Source organism: Suricata suricatta, chromosome 4 (assembly GCF_006229205.1).
Source record: "Suricata suricatta isolate VVHF042 chromosome 4, meerkat_22Aug2017_6uvM2_HiC, whole genome shotgun sequence".
Classification (NCBI taxonomy): Eukaryota; Metazoa; Chordata; class Mammalia; order Carnivora; family Herpestidae; genus Suricata; species Suricata suricatta.
In genome coordinates, this window is record NC_043703.1 from 71,072,899 (window position 1) to 71,092,569 (window position 19,671).

The 19,671-nt window shown below is 43.6% G+C and overlaps 1 protein-coding gene across 2 annotated transcripts in view; it reads left to right on the plus strand.

Moving 5' to 3' along the window:
• The window catches only part of FLT1 (fms related tyrosine kinase 1), a 180,084-nt gene that overhangs the window by 95,279 nt on the left and 65,134 nt on the right, over window positions 1-19,671 (plus strand). For both annotated transcript variants that reach the window (XM_029936905.1, XM_029936906.1), the window contains exons 12-14: window positions 567-675; window positions 6,736-7,044; window positions 11,689-11,835. In XM_029936905.1, coding sequence (XP_029792765.1) covers window positions 567-675; window positions 6,736-7,044; window positions 11,689-11,835 — 565 coding nt within the window. The remainder of the gene's footprint in view (window positions 1-566; window positions 676-6,735; window positions 7,045-11,688; window positions 11,836-19,671) is intronic.

Consider the following 19,671-nt stretch of genomic DNA (forward strand, 5'->3'; position numbering starts at 1 on the left):
TTGCTTCCGTGAGCTTCCCAGCCTCTCCCTCAGCACCTTCGGGGCTGTGAGTCTACATTCTTTGAGTACCTGTAAGGAATGGTTCAGCCAGCCTTTTCCCACCCTCCTTGTTCACTGAACATGCCCATTTCAGAAGCAAACAGCCAAGAAACCCCCGTTACCAGATGGCATCTGTAATCTCAGGTCATCCAAACAAAAGGGAAGGCATCAGCCTCACCTGTTCCTCTCATTGACATGAAACTGACCACCTCACAGAGTAGGACGTGCAGTCCCGCATCTCTGCTTTAGGTCTGTAATTGTTACGCCAGCAGCATGAGATAAATAAGCCTGAAACCCTCATAACGAGTCGGATGTCATAGCCCCCGGTCTCCTGAGGACCTGCTTTCCTGTTATTTTTCCATTCTTGCTGGGGCTCGGTGGACGGAGAGCCTTCTGGTAAACCTCCGTGCGTGCAACAGTACCCTTGCTGAATGAATGGAAGAGCTGAATCATTTCAACCCTCAGAAGAGTCTGAGGGATGTTCAGATAGTTCTTTGCTCTCACTAAAGTTTCCCTTTCTTTTACAGACGGCTAGCACCTTGGTTGTGGCGGACTCTAGGATTTCTGGAATCTACAGTTGTGTGGCTTCTAATAAAGTAGGGACTGTGGAAAGAAGCATAAAATTTTACATCACAGGTAAGTCGTACATCCTCTACTTGCAAAGATAGCCTGGTGACCTCGGCGTCCTTTCAAAGTGGTTCTCAGTGCACTTGTAGCTTGAGGGATTTTTATTTTTAAAAAGTTCCATAATACTGTTAAACGTTGAGTTCCTTCATCCTTGCTGTCAGGAAGAGGATTTGACATCACTGGATCTCCTAACAAGTTATTCCTCCGAGTTCCCTGTTAGAGCTGTGTGTGCACCTCTCTTTCTCAGATTGGGTTGTGAATTTAGGATCCTGTCATATTCATTTTCGAACTCTTTTCCATACCTGGCATCGAGGAAACCATATCTTTGATGATGATGATGATGATGATGTGTGTGTGTGTGTGTGTGTGTGTGTGTGTGTGTGTGTGTTTAATCAAAAAGCTGATTGTCTCCCAACTTAAGTAATTTCTGCTTTTGAGGAATGAGGCTCTCCTGGAGAAACCTGAAACTGAGTTTGTTGACAGTAATGAATGTGCTGGGGTTTTTGGTAGCATTTACAAAATTTTAACCTTAAATATGATGGTCTCTGCAAATCTTAAAATGTCCAAGGGACACAAATGGCACTCCCTGTGTCCCTCCATGGGTACAGGAAGGAAGTAAGTAGCTCAAAGTATAAAAACAATTGCCTGGCTCCACACTCCCCCAATTTTCTGAGGAAACCCGGGCAGTTTGCCAGCTTTCTGGAAACTTCGCGCTGCATGGGACAAGCTGCAGCCGTTGCCTAGAGTTCTCTAAATCTAGAAAGAAATAGGTAGGTCTGATTGCATGAGACATGAGGGATGTCAGATCACAGGGAGGCTTCCGGCAAGTTAGCCAGTCCTCAGAGAAGCTGTCGTGGGAGATCTCACAGAAGGTGAGAGCTGGAAGGGACTTGAGAGGCTATTCTGCCTTACAGCCCCACACTTTCCTGGTGAGAAAACGGGGCTCGGAGAGGTGACGAGGGACACGGCACAACCACTCCTGGACCAGGTCCGCGCCTGTCCTCCTACAGCTGAGTTTACAGAAGGGAAATCATCTTTGCACCCACTCCAAGTTGGAAAAGTCCTTTATTTAGAGAAGGATCCAGATAGCCATTTCACACATACTGGTTCTCTTAATCAGTGTCGGATGATGTGGACTCCTTAGGAACAAAGGTTTGTACGGTCCTTGAGATTTGATTGGGAGCAAATTCCTGTGCAAATCCATAGTCACTGTAGGTATGATTTAAATTATAAAAGATTGAGCAATTCCTGTGCTGAACATCCCGCAAGTTAATACATGCTCAACGAGCACTAGCCGTTAAATAGAACAGTTCGGCTCTGTACTGAGCACTTGAATGGATCTCAGTGAAGCCCTGTCTTTATAGGAAGACAATTTTAGCACACAAAAAAGACGCTGTGTCCTATCTTGGGAGCAAGAGGCGTGTGTAGCAGCAAGGTGGCAGATGCATTTACCAACGCTAAGCCGATGCCATCCAAGAAATATAAGCCACACATGTCACTTAAAATTTTCCAGTCAGACCACATTTTTAAAAAATAATAAAAAGTAAAATTAATTGTATGTAAGCCAGTATATTCAAAATACCATTTCTGACATGCAGTCAGTATCTTTAAAACTTTATTCTGCTTCGGTCTTTAAAATTTAAATTAATTGAAATTCAATGGGATAAACTTGAGTTCTTCAGTCACACTTGCCCCATTTTAAGTGGTTGGTGGCACCAGTGGGTACTGTGTGGTCCAGTGGCGCTCTAAGCCTCTGCTAAGGCAGGGCTGAGGTGGTCCTGGAGGAGGAGGAAAGAGAATCTGAGCAGGTAGAAAGAAGAGGGCAGCCTTACCCTGACATTTTCAGGGCCAAGACTGGAGTACCAATGGAAGTCCACAAACTATGCGTCTAACCATTTAACACGTTCTAAGTCAAGCAAACAAGCTACTTTGGTTCAGCTTTTTGGGGACAAACAGACCTCCATGATGGCCTGGAAGGTAATATGCAGATACAGAACTGGGGGATTACTCCCAGGTCACAGCACCACGTGACTGTGCCTGCAGTTGCTGAAGGAACTGACCCCTGTCTTCTCTTTCCGCTCCGGGCTCTGTTGCACTGCTGCACCCACATGTATAATTGTCCAAGGATGGTCCACACCCCTCACATCTTCCCTGAGACCTAGAAGTGTGCACAGTTCTGAGCAGCAAGACCTCAGGACTTTGACCATCTGGAAGTAGACTTGCATGTGGAGGTGGCACAGGCTTGGGGTGGCATGCCTGCCTGACCCCACACACCCTTTATATTGGGGACAGCTAGCACAGAGCCAAGGAAAGGCCAAGGACAGGGACCCCTGTTGCCTGGATCTGAAGGCAGTCCTGGAAGAAGAGGTACCAAGGGTGGAGGGGAATGTTGTGCTCATTTCCTTATTGTTTGGAGTCCCCCAAAATGATTACTTGATGACCAGCCTCAACTGTAACACCAATTTCTAGCCCATCCCACTGAGCTTTGTACTGTCACATGTCTATCTACGGTCAGCATGTGTGCTGAATGCAGACAGAAAGTCCCTCCTACCTCCTGCCACATTATACAGTTTATAACCATGGGTTGGCTGAAATCCTTTCTAGATCCCAAGGCTGGTCTCCAGAAAGGGGCTATGAGAATTCAAGTCAGACATATATAATTGAGGCTTACAGTGTTTTCCTCTGGAACTTCAAGAGCTTTAATCTTCCACTGAAACTGAATATAATTGCTCTGCTTTTTTGAAATTTATTTTTTTAATGTTTTTATTTATTTTTGATACAAAGAGAGACAGAGCATGAGAGGGGGAGGAGCAGAGAGAGAAGGAGACACAGAACTGGAAGCAGGCTTCAGGCTCTGAGCTAGCTGTCAGCACAGAGCCTGACGCGGGGCTCGAACCCATGAACGTGAGATCTGACCTGAGCCGAAGTCGGAGGCTTAACTGACTGAGCCACCCAGGCGCCCCTCTTTTTTAAATTACAACCCTTAATCTCTGTCTCGAGATTCTCACTAGAGGCAGAATACTCAGGAATGTTGCCCCTTACACATCGACTTTCTGAAAAATGAATGTGTATTTGCTTGGTGTCTGTACTTGACCTCATGCCAGCCCTGCTTTAAAAGATCTGTCTAAAATGGAACTGTTCTAAATCAGAAGATCTGGATTTGCATCCTTACTGATGTTTATTTCAATCATTTCACCTGTTCCTTAACATAGTAATAACAACTTCACACAGTTGCCTTCCAAACTAATGAAAACAAGTTGGCGTGGCCTTTAGAATCCTCCACCCCTTCTACTCTTAACATTGCTGTTCACTTGCACGATTGCACATCCTATCTACATGAAACAAACAAAACTTTCAAGTGACCACTCACTTGAAGGAAAGCCTTCTTTATTAGGACCTGACCAACTATACCTCTCAACCTGTTGATGTCTATGCTTGTCTATTTCATGAGCTTAATTCACATGTTTGATCCAACCAAGTCAAAACACCCAACCCTAATACGCACCTGTGTAAATTGATTACTCTTGCACCTAATGCTAAGTGAGATATCTCTTCTGAGCAAGGATCGATGCTTCTCCCTGGTATCTCATAAAATGCCGTGGATGTGTTCGTTGGTGCCACTGAGGATTGTGCTAAAATCTGCAACAGATCCTCAAGTGTAGGAAGGTCTCTTGCTTTCACTTCGTTAGAAGGCAATTCTTTCATGGGTCTGTTTTTGTACTCAGTCTAAAAAAAAAAATTACATGAATTAAGAGGAAAAATCCCTCTGGATTCATTAACTGGTATTAGGACATTTTATTTATCATCTTCTATGGATCGAAAGAGATTGCCAAAGGAGGTAGCCGGAGAAATAGTCGTTTCTAAGAGGCGGTCTGGTAACATGAACCAAAGTGACTTCACTAACAGTGTCTGCCCCATGAGAAGCAGACCTCAAAACTGAGTTGGTTCTTTTCCTTTCCTCCGTGTGTGTTTTTGCCGTTTGCTGGCACTCTGCGCGACTCTGGGTGTGTGAGCAATTCCTGAGGGTGAAGCAGGAACAGCTCTGCCTTATCTCCCTGGTTTCCCAGTGTCACTAAATGCATTTTATTTTGAGATTCCTGGTGGTGCTTGGCAAAGATAAACAAAATCTTCCATCAGGAAACCTGTGAGCTATTTCCACAGGAAGTTTCAAATCACTAAAGTAAATAGAAACTCTGCATGATCTCAGTGGTGTTACTTGAGCTCGCTTGGGTTCTAACCACCAGGACGGGACCTCATAAATGGAAAGCCCGGGGTCTTTGAAGAAATGACTTTGACTGCGGCCGGTGTATAAAATGCCGCTGGTATCTGTGTGAAAGTTGATGGCTGATGTTTTTACTCCTCGGGCTTGGAAAATGGCCCAAGTGTAAAAAGATGCTGAATTAGAGGGGCTATTTCTGACACCTTATTGTTGTGTTGAAAAGGACTGTGGCTGCTCCTGTGTCTTCTGGCTTATTCTTAGCTTTTCATTTTAAAAGCAGGAAAACCTCTGCTGGTCTTCTCTCCAGCCACTGACTGCTTCATAAGCCACTGTTACCCCCTGCTCCCAGGTTTCAAATGAATACTTTGGCATTCCTTCAGACGTGACACTTTATAATAAAGTCAAAGCCCAGAAAAATCAGAAAAACAAGCAAAGTCAGATTTAGGAAAGAGTTGATATGATATCTAATTTTGGACTATTGTCCCCCTAAGGTTTAAAGGTTTCTTTATAGCTTTGTGTGCGACGGATAATAATAATAACAGCAGAACATAATGCTTTTCATCTTCAAAGTACTTTGTAAAATGTTGGCCCAAGTTCTTTGCTCAAATACAGATACACCACTAAGTAACAAGCAATGGGAGAGTTTTGAGAGCAGGTCAGTTCGGGGCCAGTAACCAATGATTTTTTTTTTTTTTTAATCCTCTGGGGAAATGCTCCCAGAGGAGACCAGGGAGCTCTGAGCGCAAAAGCTAAGTGAAGGTCTAGGTTAAGAGAGCAGAGGAGGAGAGCTCAGGAGGTGTTGCTGGAGATGGAGATGAAGGTTCACTGGGAGTCGACAGGAGAGACATGGCTTTTCATGCCTCAGTCACTGGCAGAGAAGGTTTCCTAGGTTTCTGAGCGCTAACTTGATTTTTTTAAGTTACTCTCCCCCTCCCCCGTTATAGCATCAGGAACTCTTCCAGATCAGTTGACCGCATTTTATTCTTTTATGGCTAAGTAGGGCCATCCCCCTGAAAGGGGACCTGGGCAAGTGCCATGGCTCTTCTCTGCCTGCTGTGCCGGCCAATTGTATGAAACTGGATAAACCGGTTGGTCTTTTTCCTAGGGTTAAAGTGGGGTTGACCAGCATGACTGAACGCTTCCTACCGTGTACCTGGGACTTCCTCATATACTTTGGACAAGTTTGACCATCAAACCACCCTTGGTTTTTTTGGTGTTTTTTTTTTTAGAAAGAAACAGAGGCACAGAGAGAAACCATGAGAGAGAGGAATGCTTTTAAATATTTATTTTTTGAGAGAGACCACATGCAGGGGAGGGGCAGAGAGAGGGAGACAGATTAGAAGCAGGCTCTGTACAAATAGCAAGAGTCAAACTCGTGAACCACGAGACTATGACCTGAACTGCAGACGGACGCTTAACTAACTGAGCCACCCAGGTCCCCCCAACTTGGTTTTTAGTACAAATAATTCTTCCATGACTTCCTAGAGTCGCCCACTCACCAGCAGGAGTTCCGTGCAAATTAAAGAAATGGGAAATATGGTTCTCATTCCAAGTCGTAAAACAAATTCCATGTTGAGAGGCAACTTGGGGCAAGTTGCCCCAGCAAGGAAGAGGTACCACCCCAATCAGCCTGCTTTGCGTTTCCTGCCTCACTTCTGATGGAGCGCCCTTAGCTGGCTCCTACTTGTGTTCGGTCGCCTCCCCTGAAAGGAAGAGACGCGTACTTACCCTTTAGTGCTGACGCCAAGAGAATTCGTGTCAGGAACAGTTCATAAGATCTCCGACTGTCTCTGAATGAGACACCTTGATTTTTCTTCTATGAACTGACCTTCTTTATCCTTATTTTATAGACGTGCCCAACGGATTTCACGTAAACTTGGAAAAAATGCCCACGGAAGGAGAGGACCTGAAACTGTCCTGCACAGTTAACAAGTTCTTATACAGAGACATTACTTGGATTTTGCTGCGGACAGTTAAAAACCGAACCATACGCCACAGCATCAGCAAGCAAAAAATGGCCATCACTAAAGAGTACTCAGTTACTCTCGATCTCACCATCAAGAATGTCTCCATGGAGGATTCAGGCACCTATGCCTGCAGAGCCAGGAACATATACACAGGGGAAGAAATCCTTCAGAAGAAAGAAGTTACAATTAGAGGTGAGCACTGCAGCAAAAAGGCTGTTTTCTCTCGGATCTCCAAATTTAAAAGCACAAGGAATGATTGTACCACACAAAATAATGTAAAACATTAAAGGACTCATTAAAAAGTAGCAGTTGTCTCATATCATCTTGATTTATTGTCACTGTTGCTAACGTTCTGGCTCCGAGGAGATGCTCCTCCCAAAATGAGTTTGGAGATGATAGTGATATTGAGCTCCCAAGGTCCCAGCTCTGGGCTCCCCACTCAGGCCAGGGGGCTCTGCTCTCTGGGGCCAACTTGGTGCGCGTTTGGATTTGGAGGATCCCTGCAGTGCGTTCTCTGTTTTTTGTTGCTCTTTGCTGTCTTCTCCTGCCTGGTAAACAAGAACCTGGGACTGATCCTTTTTCCTCCCACTCTGATGCCAACCTCTTTGTATTTTTAAGTGTCGAAGCTCCCGCAGACTGAATAATTTAGACCCGTGTGCTGGTGTCTGCCAAAGATGGATGTGAATAAGTTAATCTCCCAGCTCAGAACGAGTGCAGTTGACTTTGAGACTCGATCGGACCTCTGCCCTGGTTTTATTTTGTACTGTTTCCTCCGCTCTTGATTTGTAAATAGCACCTGCAGAGCAAGTTATAAAGCTTATTTATTTGAAAATGCTTTTTTTTTTCCACATTAAGCACATTAATCTGAAACTGGAGTTCTAAAATGGGCCCCAGGAGTGCAAGATGCTGGTGTCATTCAGAGGCATTAAAGCTTTATCACAATCTGAATTAAGAATGCCCATCCGGGTCCGGCCCACTCGTAATCCGGGTCACCAGGACACGAGTCAGCACAGGGCCTCGGTGTGGACGCCGCCGCTACTGACCGCCTCTGGAAAAAAAGTGGATCCTGCCTTCATGTTACATGTATCTGTCCCCTGGTTATTCTTTTAACGAACCCCCTTCTGTCTCACTGATGGCATTCAGAGACCAACCACGATCCGTTTATCAAGGAAATCAAGGCTATCATGACCGAAGGGCGAATGCATTCTTCTCAAGGTCCCCATCAAAAAAAGCCTACTTTCCCCGTGTGCAGATGGTAATAGAATTTTTATGGGGAGTAGGAAATGGCAAACCCACAGGAGCAGAATTCAGAGCTGTTTAAAAATACACCCGGTGTTTAAATCAGGAGAGATTACAATCTCTTCTTGGAAGCTTGCATTTGAGGGGAAAGTGACTTTTTCACCAATTTGATATGCATTGTTCTGTTATTTTTTCATTTATGATTGATCATTACATGTGACTTGCATGGACTATTGGAAAACAACCTACAGGGACCAAACTAACCCGGGCTGAGAACCCAGTGGCCGGGCAGCTCCATTGAAGGTGACATGATGACAACTTTTCAGGCTTGGGAACTCACCAGACTGTTTCCTCCTTTAGGTAACAGACTCTGTCCCACGGCTAAACTTGTCTTTCACGTGGGAATTGCTTTTGTGAAATGTGAACGAGTAAACAATAGCATTTCCCCAGAATGCCAGTTTCGTGGAGCCCCAAATGCTCTGAAAACAATTAGGAACCTGGAAGTGGTCAGCCCAGAGGAAAGAATAATCAATTGTATCTTGAAATTTTACCTATGGCTCTTTTCGCCTGGCGTCTTTGTTCATTCTAAGTCAGCGTGTTCCTTCAGGAAACAATGCCTCAGTGCCACAGATCGTGGGGACTCGATTTGGACTAAAGCTGAAAAGGCAAATAAAATGGCTGAGGGATCGCTTATGAGAAAAGACGGTAAAGCAGACCCGTGGAATGGATCGTTTCCTTCCCCTCGAAACCACAGTTGGGCGTTTTGCGGGGAAGGGCGGGGTGTTCGTATTTGCAGGAGATGATCTTAAGAATTCCATGGAGTAATTCATTGTTCACTGTGGAATTCGTCCTTCCAGAGAGTCTTGAAAGACCCAGTTGGGTGGATTGTCTTTCATATTAGTCACTGTTTTGGGTGTGGAGGAAGAGGAGGATCATGGGGAAGAGAGAAAGAAAAAAAGAGCTTATTTGGAGAATGATGGAGTTGGAATCGAGGACGTGAGGCTGGTTCCTCAGTCCCCCTTCCAAGTGGAGAAGGGAGAACTAGGTCTGTATGAATCCTGGCAGATCTCCGGGGCCGTAACACCAAAGGCTAAAAGGAGAACTGGGTGGGGAGCGATCTTTGGCTATGGACAACCAGCAGAAATATTCTGTTAATTCCGATTTTCTCAGTGTGAAAGGATCAGTCCCACTTTGTCAGGTTGTGGAATCCAGCTACCCATTTCCATCCAACCACTGAGGGTTCAGAATAAGGGTTCCATGTACCTTTCTTCCTTAAAATGTCAGAATAGATTATATTCTATATATAAGAATGAAGGGCGATGGATAAAATGACTTCCTTGGTTGATTGGTCATTGAAAAAACCAGTCAAAAATGAGACTGTTCACAGAGTAGGGCATTTTTTTTTTTCAGAAATGGGTACAAAGAAAAATATGTTTATATGAATTTTGTATTTAATGGGGAGTCCTGTGTGCATTCTGCAGCCTTTTGGCCACCCTCTCTTGTCTGAAGTTTGTCGAATGCAGAGTGGGTGTTTGGGACTTCCCAGTACACCTGTCAGGGAAGCCAAGTCCTGTCTGTTGGTGTCTAGCTCGTAGCCATGATAATAATTTGAGTGTTGGAGGCCCTGTGTTCAGACTTCCTTTTTTATAATAAGGCCTGTGGGCAATGACAGATTATTTTATCCTACTTAGGACCTGGGAAATAGTATATATGATAGGGGAAGCTGTTAAAGGTATAACTCAGTGAGCTGTGTCTGAGTTCTAAATGAGGTCTGTCAAATTTGGCTTGCCACTGTATTTGACATTGAATAGTAATATACACTGTTCTTCGTTATCTTGTCATGTTTCACTGGTCTGTTTAGAGTCTTTACTGTGTTAAAAAACAATATGTCAAAACTGTAACCATCAAGCCTGTACAAGTTATCGGAATGGAAGATGTTGATATCTGGCTGCATTTTCTTGTAGGAAAAACCATGAGACAGATGCACAGAACGCCGACACAGAAATGCTGAAATGGTTCTGGGTGGGGGTGGGGTGCAGGATAGATTAGGAACGATGCCCTGACAGAAGGGGAGAGGGGCGTCAATGGTCATTCTTTCCACTCGACGCTGGAGAAGGGTTTCTATGTTAGGGCTCTCCTCTCAAGCCTCTTTTTCAACAGATTTCATGTTGTAAAATGGGAGGAAAGACCAGCAATGAGCTATGGAAATCAAAATTTAATGAGAACCCCCTTCCTCCTAACAGATAGTAACACTGCCACATTAATGCCATGTCGACATGCTGTTCGCGTTCCATGATCATCTTCTTTCTAACCTGACATTTCTCAATTGCTTTGACAAATGCTAATCCTGAGAGTTTCCCCCGCAGGAATAAAAAGAGAGAAAGGTTTTGGGACTCGGCAGAATCCTGCAGGGACATGGAATCAGAGCCACTGCAGAGTGTCACCTCTTAGAGCATTATAATCACTCCCAGGCCGCTTTCACAGTGTTAGGACATTAAGATGAGGAAGTACATAATGCTCAGAGAAAGCCCACACTGTCTAATTGAAGCCAGTGACACAGAAAGCGTAAGTCACGCCAAAACTCTTTTGGTTTCTGTTCCAGGATTTGTAACCAGGTGGGGGGAGGGGGTCGGTGGGGAAAGAGGAGGATGTTTCGGGAGGGTTAGGAATTGCCTTCATTCTTTCACCCTGGAAGCTTGAGCTGCCCCTGCAGCACTCGCCTAACTAGAATGTATACACATCAGCAGGACTGACTGACTACTCCATTAAATAGAGACACTGTACTCATTGGGGCCTCGGGGGTACTGCTGTTCCAATGTGGGATTTTAATGTTGTAATGTATTGCATCCTAATGTATTAAATTCATTTTGTTGTACTATATCGGTTGGCATTTTATTAAAATAAATTGTATTGTATCATATTTGTATGTTTTAAGAGAAAATAATATAAAATACAATACTTGTACTATTATATAGTGCAAACCCCACAAACCTCTGTCTCTGCCTCTTGAATTAATCCTTTGGTTGCTTGCGCTGGGGAAGGGATGGAGGAAGGAAATCATCAATAAAGCTTTCAACGTTCACGAAATTCTCCTGTTTGGTCTGCTGCCTAACAATTTAAGTTACAGATAGCTGAGCAATACGGACATGCCCTCACAAACACATTAATAAAACTACCTACAAAATTACAGTAGCTCATCACAATAATACTACGATTTCTGTAAAAAATCCCAAATCGTGTTTTTCCTTTTTGAGTTCCTCAAATGGTCTACAAAATTCTCAGGTTTTTGTAAAGCTGCTCTCACAAAAAGAAGAAAACTAGCTTGCCAGCCAAAATCCCTTGATACTGAAAATCTAAAAATATAGGATTCTGTTCTTCATTTCCCTCTGTGTTCTGACAAATGTCCATTGATCATTAGCAATTCAATAAAGACTACACAGTAGGTTAACCATAGAAGAGAAACTTAGGGACCAAAATATGGATGAAACCTTACAGTTGAGTTTTGCTGTTTCCCTCTATATGTGAAGTGTTGGTGTGCGCTCATCACAAAGGAATACAAGGAATGAGTAATAACAGTTCCCTTTCTTTATTCACTAGATCAGGAAGCACCACATCTCCTGAGGAACCTCAGCGACCACACGGTGGCCCTCAGCAGCTCTACCACATTAGACTGTCGTGCTACTGGTGTCCCCGAGCCTCAGATAACCTGGTTTAAAAACAACCACAAAATACAGCAAGAACCTGGTAAGAGATTGTTTTCCTTGAATTCCCTCTTTCTCATCGTTCTCTTCTTCCCTTTACGCTCCTCTCAGTTCCTTTCTGTACGTTTAGAACCACTTGGAAGTAGAGTCCTGGGTCATGCTTATAACTTTGTTTTTAATAAAGTTTATTTTATTTTTGAGTGAGACAACACGAGTGGGGGAGGGGCAGAGAGAGGGAGACACAGAATCCCAAGCAGACTTCAGGCTCTGAGCTGTCAGCATGGAGCCCAAGGTGGGGCTTGAACCCATGAACTGTGAGACCATGACCTGAGCCAAGTCTACACCCAACTGACTGAGACACCCAGGTGCCCCCTATAAGCTTTTTAGTTCACCAATTTTAATGATTTGGTAAAAAGAAGACTATTTTAAATGGTTGAATACTGGCGAAAAAAACCTAATGGTCATGTCTTAATTTTCTTTCAATAAAAAAATATATTTAAAAACAGACATAAATCGGTAAGTAGCAACACTATCTGCTGCCTGCCTCATAATTTTGTGGTTAAACAAGATGAAAAGGAACTTAGTTTTTACCTAATCATTCCATTTAAATGAAAAGTAAAATTGCCACTTATTTACAGTATCCCAACAAACTAGATCAAATGACTGGCAATGTGAGGCCTCCGCTCAGAACGTAACTTCCATTGGAGTTTGATGTTCAGAAAGGGGTTGTGGTAGGACATCTCTGGTTTTAAGGTATCTTAGAAAGGCCTTCCTCTAAGCCAGTCCCAAACTAACTGCAGCCCATCATTTTTCTCCAGAAGCATGCTAGGTCATTCGCTCTGATGACCTCCCCTTCGTCCTTCTCTAGGCTGAGCAGGCTATACCTACGAAAGAGGACTTATTTCTCAAGTCCTGCCTTCCCTGCGCTTTCCTATTATCATTTCCTGGGTTCAGAGAACATCTCCTAACTGATCTACCTCTTTTTTTTCTCTTTGCTGGATAAGAGGTGGCTGTGACCATGTCCCTCTCCTGTTTCAAGTCTTCACTGGCTCCCTAGTCCAAGACCAAGTTCAAGCATCTGACAGAGGAAGCCCTCTCTACTTCTCCAACTCCATGCCCACCCTTCCCTGTTGACTCTTACATTCTTGCAATCTCCAGTCTCTTGTAGATCATTGGACTCATGATGCTGTTTCAGCTCCCTCTGCTTCTTTCATTCTGGTGTCCCCGCTACCTGGAGTACCTTCCCTTCATCTAATACCTACCTGTCCTTTAAGACCCAAGTCAGGTGTTCTTCCTCCAGAAAGCCTTACTCAACTCCTGCAAAGAGGGGGCAGGTCCTCCAGGGGTCTCTATTATTTATGAATGCTTCTCTTCTCTCTTACTGAGTTCTGTGATCATCAGCCCATCTGTGGATTATCTATGTCTATTTCCCCTGCTCTTTTACTGTGCCGTATCATCAGTTCATGTGTCCCTTTCACTACATGTTTTATCATCATATCCCGTTCATCCTGAGGGGAGATGGTGCATTATCTCTTATTTGTATCTTCTGTCTCTCTTTATCCTCAGAACCTGACATGGTGCTTGGCAATTGATAAAAGTTTTATGAGTGAATGAATGAATGAATGAGTATTTTTCAGAAAATTGTATTCTGTTCTTTGCAAGATTCACCTGGTAGACAAATGTCTGGGCTTAGGGGTGGCTGGGGAGACGAGTTCATAGATTTTTTAAAGCTAAAGGGACTTTTGGAAAAATCTTTAGTCCCATTTGTAGAATAGAAAATTTAGACCCAATGAGGTCAAGTGATTTTCCCCAAAGTGACACACTATTAAAAAAATTTTTTTAATATTTGTTTTTGAGGGACACAGAGAGACAGAGCACAAGTGGGGGAGGAGAAGAGAGAGAGAGAGAGAGTGTGAGGGAGGGAGACACAGCATTCAGAGCAGGCCCCAGGCTCTGAACTGTCAGCACAGAGCCTGAAGCAGGGTTCGAACTCACAAACCATGAGTTATGACCTGAGCTGAAGTTGGACACTTGACGAACTGAGCCACCCAGGCGTCCGAATGACACACTATTAAGATAGGTTGTTTCATAGAAAACTAACCCCTTGCGGCATTCTACCAAAACAAAAGGATGAATGAATACATGAATAAATACATGTATTTATGTTGGGAAACAGCACCAGGACTAGCCTCCCTTTAGAGATTCAGAGTTCACATTAGTATATTAAAGACCCCAAGAAGTCCTATGCTAAAGAAACCAGGCAAACTGCTTTACAGTATTCCCCCAACTAACCTGATCACCAAAAACATTTTACAAAATATTAATCTAACATGTTGGGTGTTTCTTTGAAACACGCAAATTTGGCTGAAGTTCAGTTTTCATACTTTGGATGTGGGCTAAAGAATTGGAGTTGAATTGGGCGCCTGGGTGGCTCAGTTGGTTGGGTATCCAACTCTTGATTTCAGCTCAGGTCGTCATCTCATAGTTCGTGGGTTCAAGCCCTGCATCAGGCTCTGCCCTGACAGCGTGGAGCCTGCTTGGGATTCTCTGTCTCCTCTGTCTGCCCCTCTACTCTCAAAATAAATAAATAAACTTAAAAAAGAATTAGAGTTGAACCAATTTTAAAAGCTCATGAACATTCTGGGACTAGAGGGTAGACAAGGAAATGGTATACCAAGGCAGTTACTACAAATGGAAAAAGATGATGAGGAGTGAGGGAGGGATAGCATCCTAGCTTTGACCTCATGGGTCAGAGAATTGGGGCAACTCACTTCTCCTTCCTCTCTGAGCCTCTGTTTTCTTATTGATAAAATTGGGAGACTACTGACGACACAGGGATGTGCTGAGGTTTAAATCAATTAATATTTTGCTGGCCCGCAGTTATGGCTGAGTAAATGCTACCCTCTGACCTACCTCATTTATATAGGAATTGGCCAATGAGTCATCAGAATTTGTTGGAAGGTGTCAGAAAAGTTAATGTTTCAATAGTGAAACAATTCTAAATCCAATAAAGATATCTTCATCCTTGCTTTCTTTGATCTTCAGAGGGCCAAGAGAAGAATATCTATAAGGGGGTATAAGATACATAAAATATTTTAAAATAGCATTCTAATATGCTACTGTTGGCATTTTTTTAGTTCAAGTATACTAAGTCATCCATTTTTTTCTCTTTATTTACTCCTTAAAACTACTATAGCTTTTTGGAAAGGAATCTCTTAATTTTCTGGAGATAAGCTCTTCATGCATATAGTATTTATAAAGTTTCATAGATGAGATCTTTAATTTGAGGCAGCAGATTCAGCAGCCGTAGCAGTAGACACGTGACTATGACCCTTGTGTTTGTGCATGCAGACATCTTCAAAAATACCAGTTCTTTCATGGTTTTTTTTTTTTTTTTAACACACCTGTGAGTAAAGATTAAAGGTAACCAAAATGTCTTGACTCACTGGTTATTCCAAAGCTACACTGGAAAAAAACATCAAGAGCACATCCTAGAAAAGACTGAAAATTAATCTACTTTATACTAAGTCTTTGAGAAGCTCTACTGAGAATAAATTTTAAATAAAGCCTAAATAATAATGAGATATATAATGAAATGTAATTAGAAATATATATTTACAAATATAAAATATATAATAAAAGGGCACTTGGGGGGCTCAGTCAGTTAAGTGTCCAACTTCAGCTCTGTGCTCACGAACCGTGAGATCAGGGTCTCCAGAGCCTGGAGCTGCTTCAGATTCTTTGTCTCCCTCTCTCTCTGCCCCTCCCCTGCTCACACTCTGTCTTTCTCTCTAAAACAAACATTAAAAAAACTAAAATATACAATTAAATATGTGTAATGAAATATAACTGTAACATTTACAAATATAAAATAGATAATTAAATATAAATAGGTAATGGTTTAGAATCAGTTCAGCTAATCCTTTCACATTTTAAAAGCCAGGAAATAAAATGCATGTCCTTTAAAGACTTGGGACACGCAGCGACTCAAAAAACATTATATACGGAGAGGGTTTCAGGGGCCTTGGGTTACTGACAGGATCTGGCCCATCATCACTGTCACTTATTAAATGACAACGCACCCTAATCCAAAGAAAATATGGGAGAGGAAGCAGGGCACAGGACGAGTGGCCATAAAATGCCTGCTGAAAGCCCGCAAGGGGACAGCTTTCCTCCTCCCTCCTCATTTCCTTTCAGGACACCCTTCAGTGGGGCACGGCCATTCCAGAGAAGAAATGCAGTTTCTCTCTCTTTTTTTAAATGTTTTTTATGTTTTTTACTTATTTTTGAGAGACAAAGAGAGGCAGCACAAGCAAGGGAGGGTCAGAGAGAGGGAGGGAAACACAGAATCCCAAGCAGCTCCAAGTTCTGAGCTAGCTGTCAGCACAGAGCCTGACATGGGGCTTGAACCCAAGAAACGTGAGATCATGACCTGAGCCAAAGTCGAACGCTTAACAGGCTGAGCCACCCAGGCACCCCGAAGAAATGCAGTTTCAGGAAATCCTGACAAAAGCTGAGTAGTACTTTCTTGGGCCAGAGAGCATCTGTAGGAACAGAAGGGGTACTAAGTACGCAGGCCCAGGAAAGCCTGTGCACAGGGAACGTGAGGCAGCCTCTACCAGGGCAACCCCCAGGAGAGAAGAAGGCAGGCACCCAGCAAACCCACGTCCTCTGTCCGTAAAGTGGCCTCCAGCCCAGCCCAGCTGCCGGCTCCCCAAGGCCTCCGGGAGGGATCCCAGGTGCCATGACTCCCACCCCTCCTGGAGGGTCTTTATTTCCCGGCCTGGGAACCGCAGAGGCTGCCTCCACTGGGCACCCTCCTTTCTCATTCCAGTACATCGGGACTCTTCCTTTCCTTCAATGTCTGGTTTATTTACAGCTCATGGCGCAGAATGGTTATTCTCTAGTTTTATGTGTGCTTGTTTCTAAAACCTCTGAAGATAGAATCTCTTACTAGGTCTTCTTTAGTAACTAAAAATGTCTTGAGCATTCACCAGGAACCGAGGCACTGTGTGACCTTGACAAGTCCCTTGTTTGCTTTTCACAACTGTCATTGGAGGTAGGTTCCGTTGGGTGATGCGTTTGGCAGATCTAGTTTAAGTTCACGAGTGCTGACCAGGTCCCTGACACTCTTCTGGGCACGTCACTAATGCCGGATCGTTTGCCCTTCGTAACAACCTTGCTAAATTATGATGCCTGCTTTATGAAGGATAGAATGAGGATGTGGAGGCACAGAAAGTAGAAATAGCTGAGTCCGGATCAGAGAGCCAGTGCCTGGTGGTCAGAGGCTGGGATTGGACAGTCTCTGGAGCCTGCACCCTGCACACTGAGCATGTGGGGCTGACTGTGTGTGCGTATCGCTCCCGGGAACAAATGGACACCAGTTTTAATGACTCCAGGGACATTAGCATCATATTTTTAAAACAATACTTTCTCATTTCTAACCGTTAAATCTTAAGCTTTCCAAAGACTGTGGTTTATTTCTTAAATGTTAAAAATGTAACTCATATTAAAAATATTTAAAACTTTTTTTTTTCTAAAGCAAGATGCCCACAGGGTGCCTGGCTGGATGGGTGAAACATGTGACTCTTGATCTCGGGATTGTGGGTTCAAGGCCCACGTTGGATATAGAGATTACTTAGAAATAAAATCTCAAGGGGCACCTAGGTGGCTCAGTCAGTTGAATGTCCAACTTCGGCTCAGATCATGATCTCGTGGTTCACAAGTTCAAGCCTCACATTGGGCTCTGTACTGAGAGCTTAGGGCCTGGAGCCTACTTTGTGGATTCTGTGTCTCCCTCTCTCTCTGCCCCTCCCCTGTTTGTACTCTCTCTCTCAAAAATAAATAAAACAGTTAAAGAATTTTTAAAAATTATAAAATCTCAAATATTATAAAAGCAGCCATGCCCCATATCAGGTTAAAATGATTCTGAACCCTAATCCAGTTACTTTTTTAGTTTTAAGAGGTTCAGAATTTATTCCATAGCAGCGCAGCACTCTTACTCATTCAACAAGCATTTAGAAGGCAATACTTTGTGTCTAGTGCTGCGTACGCCCTGCCAATACAGCAGTAAATGAGAAAATTAAAATCCAAATAACCAAATCTCTAAAGTACTGAGTTTGTAGGTAGGTGTTTAAATGAAAACAACCTCTTTCAAGCCACAACCATGGATCCTAACTTCTGCACCGCATTCATGCCTGTTGGGCACCAGGGTTGGCGAGTTTAAAAATGGAATAAGGTGAATTAGTCAATGGCACACGTGGAAAATACGTCTCCCTCACAGGATTACAATATCTTGAATGCATTAGTTAATTGAAAGAATACATCCTCTGTGCTTCAATTTTCCTAGTTCAATGTCGTGCAAACAACAGATTCTCAATTACTCATTATTTATTGAATACACAGAATGGAAGAGAGAAAGAAAAGAAGATGTACCAGAAGCATAAAGACAGGAGAACTTCCAAATTAGAGCTGAGGAAAGAAGCCACTCGGAACTATTAGGAGGGAAGTAATCTATGCAGAGCGGCGAGAGAGAAGGGTAGTCTGAGACATATTTACCTTGAAAAGACAGGTGGAGAGAGAATTGATTGGCTAAAGTGAGTAAGATATCCAGGACCAGACAGGAAAGACAAACGCAAGGACCAATAACAAGTTAGGAATGAATTGTACTGGCCCGTGGCTGTTTTGAGTATGATTTGCTTCTCAGGAGTATATACAGGCAGCAAAGCTCATCTAAGAAACATCCATTTCCATTGGGTTGAAAATTTAAAGAGTTTGCCCCCAGCCTTGGGACAATGGACCTCCTCTTCATCACTTCTCCAGCCACCTTCTCAAGGGACCGGCAATTCCTTCAGAATGATCAGAAAGCCCCCTTTCTACCTCACGCTCTTCCCAGATTCTCCACGGAGCATCTAAAAACGTGCAAAGCTGTGACACAGTGGAGCAAGCACTGCAGATGGAGGCCATGGCCCAGTAGGGCCACCAGAGGAGGGTGCGGGGCAGGTCCAGAAGCCTGGCCTAGCGTAGTTTTGCATCGATTCAAGTGCAGACCCCCACCTCCCCAGTGATTGTGCAGAGAAAATGGGATTCCTGAAAAAGTCATTCAAATGCTAGAAAAAGTAACCATTTTCCTTTGAAAATATTTGAGAGCACAGAAAACAATGCCACTCTGAGATGTTTCTAGTAAAGCCTCTCCTAAACCGAGCAGCCCGTCAGGTCAATGAACTCTGGCTTAAATTACATTTCTACAGCAGTAAAACGGTTCAGAATAGTTTAAGGTTAGAGCGCGGTGATGCAGTAACAAAAAGTTTAGAAAGAGTAAATTTGCTCTTAAGTAGCCTGGGGCCGGAGTGGGAGAGAATCACTCTGACCCGCTGATTGTTACTGCTTCCTGAATTGGATCTTGGTTACTAGGACTATTTATCTAATGACCTGAAAGGGACATCTTTCCTGCCACCACTAGATCGCTGACACCAAATCCAAGGTTTAGTTGTGCCCCAGACAACAATATAAGCCTAGGGGGCCTTCTGAATATGTCACAGAACCAAAACTCCGTTCTTTTCTAAGGATCAACTTCCATTTAGGTGAGGAGAAAGGAGTGGCATTAAGGAAAGAGCACACAGTGAGGTGGCAGCAGGGAAAACCTCTCCTGGGTGGGCACAGCTGGAGTTCAGAGCTGTGAGCCCAGCCTCCGACGAAAGAGGAACCCTGACTTTGATCACAGCCTGGATGGCGAAGAAATGGAGACTGACACTTCGTGTGATTCTGCAGTTGCTTGTTAATGTCTGGCTGGTTCAGTGAGACTAAGCCGTACACATGTAGAGCTCCATGGTTTACTCCCAGAAAAGTAAAAGAACCCGTGGGTAGAGTCCCGTTTTTG